At 39.2% G+C, this 8,597-nt stretch overlaps 2 protein-coding genes across 2 annotated transcripts in view; one reads left to right on the forward strand and one right to left on the reverse strand.

The window, feature by feature from the left end:
* The first annotated feature begins 2,010 nt into the window (after window positions 1–2,010).
* LOC106300688 (probable N-succinyldiaminopimelate aminotransferase DapC) lies at window positions 2,011–4,213 on the forward strand. Its single transcript, XM_013736889.1, has 2 exons — window positions 2,011–2,262; window positions 2,928–4,213. Exons 1-2 carry the CDS (start codon window positions 2,059–2,061, stop codon window positions 4,086–4,088), a joined length of 1,365 nt encoding a protein of 454 aa, XP_013592343.1. The 5' UTR covers window positions 2,011–2,058; the 3' UTR covers window positions 4,089–4,213.
* A 1,834-nt stretch (window positions 4,214–6,047) lies between these two features.
* Window positions 6,048–8,597, reverse strand: part of LOC106297839 — a 10,441-nt gene continuing 7,891 nt past the window's right edge. The window contains exon 5 of the mRNA XM_013733996.1: window positions 6,048–6,251. Coding sequence (XP_013589450.1) covers window positions 6,048–6,251 — 204 coding nt within the window. The remainder of the gene's footprint in view (window positions 6,252–8,597) is intronic.

Consider the following 8,597-nt stretch of genomic DNA (forward strand, 5'->3'; position numbering starts at 1 on the left):
ATATGGCTAAAGTATATATGACAATTAATGATTTTGAATAATAAAGATCTGATAAAAAAATGATGTATCTTCTATCAAATTTGTTTAATTTTAAACTATCAAAATAATTTAAAAAAATCACAATAACCATATTATAAAAATCTTAATCGCGGTGTACGTTGATGATCTTAATATTATTGGAACTCAAAACGAAATCCAAAAGGCATCAAACTATCTGAAAGGAGAATTTAAGATGAAAGATCTCGGGCAGACAAAATATTGTCTAGGATTACAAATTGAGCATTCTCAAAAGGGTATATTTGTACACCAGTCTACATATACCAAACGAGATCATTGCACTCCATGAAGCAAGTAGAGAATGTGTATGGCTAAGATCAATAAGCCGACACATCTGTTCAAGAAGTGGGATTGGCGAAAATACGGAGCCAACTATTCTATATGAAGATAACGCGGCATGTGTTGCCCAAACGAAGGAAGGATATATCAAAAGCGATAGAACCAAACATGTTGCTCAAACGAAGGAAGGATATATCAAAAGCGATAGAACCAAACATGTTGCTCAAACGAAGGAAGGATATATCAAAAGCGATAGAACCAAACATGTTGCTCAAACGAAGGAAGGATATATCAAAAGCGATAGAACCAAACATGTTGCTCAAACGAAGGAAGGATATATCAAAAGCGATAGAACCAAACATGTTGCTCAAACGAAGGAAGGATATATCAAAAGCGATAGAACCAAACATGTTGCTCAAACGAAGGAAGGATATATCAAAAGCGATAGAACCAAACATGTTGCTCAAACGAAGGAAGGATATATCAAAAGCGATAGAACCAAACATGTTGCTCAAACGAAGGAAGGATATATCAAAAGCGATAGAACCAAACATGTTGCTCAAACGAAGGAAGGATATATCAAAAGCGATAGAACCAAACATATACCTCCGAAGTTCTTCTCATACACTCAAGAGCTCGAGAAGAATAAAGAGATCGAAGTAAGATATGTTAGATCATGCGACAATGCAGTCGACCTCTTCACAAAATCACTACCTACCTCGTTATTCAGAAAACACATCCATAACATTGGAATGCGTCATCAGAAGGATCTATGACTGCTTATTCGAGGGGGAGCTTACGTGGTTGTACTCTTTTTACCTTACTATGGTTTTTTCCATTGGGTTTTACGAGAAAGGTTTTTAACGAGGCAACAAAGACGTTAAGCGAAAGCAGATAGTGACACCGGTCCCCAAGGGGGAGTGTTATGAAAGTCAAAAAGGATGAGCCGATTATGTTGAAAATATAAAAGATGTGGGGCCTGCTGTCACTATTTGCACAGTAAATTTATGCTTATATATACGAGTGAAAACGCTTAATTGTAAACACACCAAAAACATCTTTTCTCTCCTTTTATAAGTATTCTCTCTAACATATTATCTCATATCAGAATTATCCCTTTTTCTGCGGATATAAAATTTCGCTCTTATTTAAATTCCCGCGATACAATAAAATTTCAATTCTTTTATAACAGTATTTGATTTCTCTTCTTCTGCGTTGGACTCGTCAGAGTAAGTCACTCTTCCTCTTCAGTGGTACTATTTTCTTTTGGGCTTAGGACAAGTGGGAACTTAATGGTTTCAAACATCACATCATCATGTGTGTTACCACTAGAGATAGTTACTAAACTGTAAAACATTAGCAAATTCTAGCTTCTTTTAATTAAATACAGAGAAAAGTATATACAAAAATCAAACATTAATCAATTCGCGAAGCTATTCAACTTGAAAAAGCTATACAGCTTTGTCAAACTTGGCGACACAAAAAGGCCAACATCAAAGCCATAAAGAGTAAGTGGAGTCGAAGCCAGCTTTGGTGGCGTTGGCAATAATATAACATGCCATAAACAAGGCGGCTAGGCCCACGAAGCAGGAGTCGTGTAGTAACTAAAAGCCCACCAACGTGAACACTTGGGCGGGTTTGGAAAATTCCTAAAGCTGGAGGCGAATAAGAATTAATAAACCCTAAAGCAAGATAAACGCAGTTTCGGGTAATGAAAAGTCAATGAACCTGGACACACAACAACATAGTGTGAATGTGATGCTCAGACAACTAAGCTTCATCAGATCCTCTCTTATCCCTTTCTCTTCTTATTCCCCACGAACCTCCCCGATACCACCCACCTCGATCCGCTCTCAAACCAGAGCTACAATGTCCACAACTCCGATCCAGAACGAGTCGACTCAGCAGACTCAGAGACCCGTCCAGGTGAATCCTTTCTCACTCTCCAATTTTCGTGGAGTCTCTGTTTCTTAATTGATCTCTTTTCTTCTTGTTGGGTATATAATCAAACGCTTAAAAATACAAACTTTTTGATTAGTGTTTTGGAATTTACAGAGATTTTGATTGTTTGAAATTAGTATCTGCTTTTGCAACACTGGAAGCTGCTGTTCTGTCTATTTGATCTTTTGTCTTTTTTTTTTCCTTAATTGATCTCTTCTTGCTGAGTAAACAATCAAACAATTAAAAAGGACAAACTTTTTGATTCTCGTGTTTTGGAATTTACAGAGATGTGATTTGTTTCAATTCGTGTACGCTTTTGCAACATACTACTAGTTAACTGCCGTTCTGCTGTCTTTTTATGATATTTTGGTCTCTTTACTTTGTCCGATTTGGATTTCCACTTTGTTCATGCGGTAACGGTCCCACGATGCTGCCTTTATACAGCTTACACTAATAATACCCATATCATCAATCAACCAAAGTTTTCATCTTTAAGCTTTTTGTCAGGTCTTTGACTTTGTTTTATGAGTCTTACTTTTGAAATGGTTCTTAGTTAAACCTCTTCTAAGGTTTTTACTTTTGCAAGTTTTGGCCTTTGTATTGAGATATTACTTAGCTGCAAACTAAAGACTGTGACCTTGTTTCCTTAGGTGGCGCAACGCTTAGAGAAGTTCAAGACTACAATCTTCACTCAAATGAGCATATTGGGCAACAAACACGGAGCTATCAACCTAGGCCAAGGCTTCCCCAACTTCGACGGCCCTGATTTCATCAAAGAAGCCGCCATCCAAGCCATCAAAGACGGTAAAAACCAGTACGCCCGTGCCTTCGGCGCTCCCGAGCTCAACTCCGCTGTAGCTTCGCGGTTTCATCAAGACACAGGTCTTGTTATTGACCCTGAGAGAGAAGTCACAGTCACATGCGGCTGCACGGAAGCCATAGCTGCGGCTATGCTGGGTCTAATCAACCCTGGCGACGAAGTCATCCTCTTTGCGCCTTTCTACGATTCCTACGAGGCCACGCTCTCCATGGCGGGCGCTAAAGTGAAATGCATCACTTTGCGCCCGCCTGGATTTGATATCCCTTTGGATGAGCTGAAAGCTGCGGTGACGAGCGAGACGAGAGCTATTCTCATGAACACTCCTCACAACCCGACGGGGAAGATGTTCACTAGAGAAGAGCTTGAAGCCATCGCATCTCTATGTATCGAGAACGATGTCATTGTGTTCTCTGATGAAGTGTATGATAAGCTCGACTTTGAGATGGATCACATCTGCATTGCTTCTCTCCCCGGTATGTACGAGAGGACCGTGACGATGAACTCTCTTGGGAAGACCTTCTCTTTAACGGGGTGGAAGATCGGCTGGGCCGTCGCGCCGCCTCATCTGACTTGGGGGATACGTCAAGCGCACTCTTACCTCACGTTCGCTACCTCGACGCCAATGCAAGCAGCGGCTGTTGCGGCTCTCGAGGCGCCGGAGTCTTACTACACGGAGCTGAAGAGAGACTACAGCGAGAAGAAGGAGATTTTGGTTAAGGGTTTGAAGGAGGTTGGGTTTGAAGTGTTCCCGTCGAGTGGGACTTACTTTGTGGTGGTTGATCACACGCCGTTTGGGTTTGGGGATGATGTGGCGTTCTGTGAGTATCTTATCAAAGAAGTTGGGGTCGTTGCGATCCCGACGAGTGTGTTTTATTTGAATCCGGAAGAAGGGAAGAACTTGGTTAGGTTTGCGTTCTGTAAAGATGAAGAGACGCTGCGTAGTGCAATTGAGAGGATGAAGCTGAAGCTGAAGCTTAAGAGAGTGGTCTGAAGCTTTGAATCATTTGTAAAAGACCTTATTTTTATGCTATTGTTGTTGTTCTTCTTCGGTTCTATTTGAAATGAGACTTTGTTGTAGCAAAGCAAGCTAATAAAGTAAGTTCACTTTCTAAATGAGTTTGTATTATGTATTTTATTTGTTTAGTTTAATTAGGATCTTGGTAAGTAGTAAATGATTTAAATTAAATAAATTAAGGTTGGATATTCTCTGAAAGACTGTAATTGTTGTATTTTGGGTCGGAGTATCTTTCCATTGTTTACTTAAACCAATGACATTAGCTTAAGGTAGTCGTTTTCTTCCTTTGCAAGTCATTAAGAACTGGTACAAGTTTTAAGTAGTTCGTAATGTCATTATTTACTGAAATTAATGTTTTAAGTCATTAAGTAGTAAATGATTTAAATTAAATGAATTAAGGTTGGACTATTTATGTAACTATCTTAAGTTCTGAATCTAATCATAAGAACATGATTACTACTTCAACATATTATCAAATTAAAACAATGGAAAGATAAAAATTTCAATAAATTTTTAGATATGTGTCAGCTCCTAACTAATTTAATTATATATATATATATATCTAATAATAAATAAAATATTATGTATGTGATAATTATAAAAAATACAAGCGGCCTAGTAATGCGGAGTGCACCATGCGAAGATGTTTGGTAATATGTTAGTTTTTCATTCACAATTTGATACAAACCCATTTTTCATGTTTATTCACTTTATTGATATATTTATTTCTCTAGCAAGTAATTTATATCGACCGTCCGTTTTGTTAGATTACCTGCACTTTACATTTTACCAACGGTACCCAATATAAATCGTTGATCTTTTACACACGATTCATTTTAGTCTATGTACCTGTTGGGGATGGATCTACAAGGCCCATTAGACATTGAACTAGTCCATATTGGTAGGAAGCCCTAGGCTTCATCTTTCTATAAATAAGAAGGTACCTCTTTATGAGAAAGAATCTTCTTCTCTTCTTCCCTTTTAGACCTAGAACACATTTTACAAAGAGTTTCTATCATTTTAGATTTACCTTACACTAGAAATCATTCCTGTAATACAATCTTTGATCAATAAACTCTTTTTGATGTTCATTTCTCATTTGATTCTCTCAAGATTTCCCCTAAACCTCAAGAATCTAATCTTTTATTTTTAGATTCTTTATTTGATTGATTCCAACAAACACCACCAGCATAAACACCGTTTTTGGATTAAACAGTTGGCGCTAGAAGGAGGGAGCTAAGGAGAACTATCTTCACATCATATCAAACTTTGGGAATTGTAGATCTATGATGCTCACCTCAAATTGGTTTATAAAAAAAAAAAAAAGCAACACGGCTTTGGTTAAGTCAAAGTTCAAAGCTTCTTCAACCTTAGATCGAGCTGACCACAAATATCTCGGTAAAGAAGGAAGCTTTTCATGAAGCCCGACGGTTGATGTCACTAAAGGCCCACCAACGAGCCCAATACTCTGGGCTTGCCGTCTCCGAACATCACGAAGGCTTCCCGTCTTCGACGATCTTGAGGGGCGACGGGAACTCTGAAAGAATAGGGCTAGGGAGACAGGAGACGACGACGTCTGAAGAAGAAGACGATGTCGGAACTGTCTCGAGAGATGAAACTGGTTTGATTCTCGCTCTCGTGAGCCTAGGATTCTTAGACGTCCGGATCCATCCAAAGAACGCGACAGCAAATCCAGAATCGCGGCGAAGGCGAAGGCGTGGTTCACGGAGAGAAAGACGTGGGCTTGCTCCGGTGTTTCTCCGGGAGGGAGATCAAAAAGTCGATGACTTTATGCGTCTCCGGTCCACAATCGCTGTAGTCGCCGCCGGTGAAGCTCTCAGGACTGCTCGAGCTTCTTCTAGTCCATGAAACACGATTTTCCCAGATGCCTAAGATGGACTGAGTTTGTCGAAGTCAAGCTAGAGTCTTGGAATTTCATCGATCTTGTGTCTTCACCGCGACGTCTGTTTCTCCAATAGCACCACCGGAGATGTTATCACCGATCAAGAACATCACAGCTCTGGTCTTTGCGTTCAAGGTCGCTGCGTTCTTGGTCTCGCCAGTAACCGTTTCTCCGAACCTCTTCCTGACTCCCTCGGCCATTGCTCCAAGACGATGAACACAAAGTCTCTTATGTTTCTATGTTCAAGGCCAGACCACGACAATAGCACCAGTGAAAATGTTATCACCAACCAGGAACATTACAGTTCTGGTGCTATTCTTGTACCGGTGGTGGCTTCAACATCGAGCTTCTTCAGACTCACGAGAGAACCGATGGAAGTTCAAGCTCATGACGCTCATGAACTTGCTCGCAACTCGTCATAGTCGCTTCTCTCGCAAGTCCTTGTTGTAAGTTCGAGCTCATGAGCATCTATTCCAAAGGCTCCTCTTCATCTCGTCATATTTTTCTCGGCTTAGTCTCGCCACGAGCGGTTTCGAGATCGACGAGGAAATGTCATCAGACTGTCATCAAGCTCTTGCTTCTGCGTCAAGAGAGCTCTCCCGACAGGCTGGCCAACACCAGCACAAGCTCCTCATGATTATATCGAAGAGACATGGTGTTATCTCCTTCACTATAACTCATCGGTAGTTCCCGCAATGGATCACTGCCGAGATAATTTCGAAACAATTCTTCTCTTTCTCAACATTTGGTCTTGGCAGTCACGAGAACTCAGCTTGTGATTCTCTTCAAGATGGATTTTGGTTTCATGGGAATGGATGAGAACTCGTCACACCTTCGTGAAGACCATACATAGCAGAAGAGAACACATCTCTATTGTTCTTACACAAACAAAATGGAGAGGATGGGATTGAGATTCTCGTCGTCTTACCTCACGTACAACCAACCACCTCTTCACGGCAAAGATAAGTTATTTTATCATCACATACTTTTCTTTTTAATCACACATGTGTCACGATAGATATTATAGTTGTGGTTTAAATTATTAAACAACTCTAAGCTGCTCACTCTTATATAATTTTTGTGAGATAACTTCATGTTATTGCTTTACTGTTGGTAGTCTATGATATTAATAAGTTGACAATTACTCCCTCTGTTTCTTAAAGTTACATATTCTAGAGAAAAGTTTTGTTTCAAAAAGATCCATTTTTTATATTTTCAATGTATGTTTTATTAACAAATTGCAAACTTCAAAAAACTTAATTGCACTAATTGAATTTTTATTGGCTTAAAATTATAGAAAAAAGATAAACACAAAAATATATGTAAATTTAATGTGTTTTATTAAAACGTGTGAAAAATCTAGAATATATAACTTTAAAGAACGGAGGGAGTATTATATTATTATGCACAACTCACTAGCATTAAGTGATAACAAGTTCCACAGCTTGCTTATTGATTATGTCTTGTGGTTTATATTGACCTAATCATGATCATGCTTTTGTGAACCAGAGCCAAAGAGAAAAACAGAGCCAACAAGCAATTGCCACCACCATATGTCCTCATGCTTCGAAAGATGGCTCTCAACCACGAGCTTATCGGAAACAGCACAAGCCGGCGCTTTCTCACGTCATCATAGCCTGACGAACACACAAGCCAACAACTTGCTCGGCACACACGATCTCAACGCGAGACTTCGGGTCAGCAATAGTTCGGTAAACGTGTACTTTAGGCACAAGTTTAAATTGAACTTGCTTTTTATTAGGCACGAGTTTGCGGTCGACTCGCTTATTGTTAGACACGAGTTTACAAAAACTCATCTTTGGCTAGGCATGAGTTTACAGAAGCTCTCCTTCTACTAGACACGAGTTCTCAGTAAACTCGCCTCTGTCTTAGCATGAGTCAAGTAAACTCGTCTTTCGCTAAGCACGAGTTTAAAGCAAACTTGCTTTTTACTAGGCACAAGTTCGAAATAAACTCGCCTAAACCGTCATAGGCATGAGTATGTCTAGGTCATTGTCTAATAAACCCTATTCGTAAACTTCGCAGAGATCGATTTCATCTCTCTCAACGAACTTGGGGGGACTTACTGTTGGGGATGGATCTACATCCTTCTCAAGGTCCATTAGACATTGAATTAACCCATATTGCTAGGAAGCCCTATGCTTCATCTTTCTATAAATAAGGAACTACCTCCTTATGAGAAAGGATCTTCTTCTCTTCTTCCATTTTAGACCTAGAACACATCTTACAAAGAGTTTATATCATTTTAGATTTACTTTACACTAGAAATCATTCTTGTAATACAATCTATGATCAATAAACTCTTTTTGATGTTCATTTCTCATTTGATTCTTTCAAGATTTCTCCTAAACCTCAAGAATCTAATCTTTTATTTTTAGATTCTTTATTTGATTGATTCCAACAAACACCACCAGCATAAACACCGTTTTTGGATCAAACAGTACCCTTTTATACAAAAAAAATAAAAAATGTACGACTTACTATGAATCCTTACTAATAAAAGGGACCTTTTGTGGCTCCATAGAGCGTCCACATCAGCGAAAAAAATTCTCCCGAAAGAT

Source organism: Brassica oleracea, chromosome C6 (genome assembly GCF_000695525.1).
Source record: "Brassica oleracea var. oleracea cultivar TO1000 chromosome C6, BOL, whole genome shotgun sequence".
NCBI lineage: Eukaryota > Viridiplantae > Streptophyta > Magnoliopsida > Brassicales > Brassicaceae > Brassica > Brassica oleracea.

Bases quoted from the DNA above. Each gene is read 5' to 3' on its own strand.
- LOC106300688 (XM_013736889.1), top strand. From the start codon at position 2,059: ATGAACCTGGACACACAACAACATAGTGTGAATGTGATGCTCAGACAA. The intron at 2,263-2,927 runs GTGAATCCTTTC...TTGTTTCCTTAG, and splicing joins AGACTCAGAGACCCGTCCAG to GTGGCGCAACGCTTAGAGAA.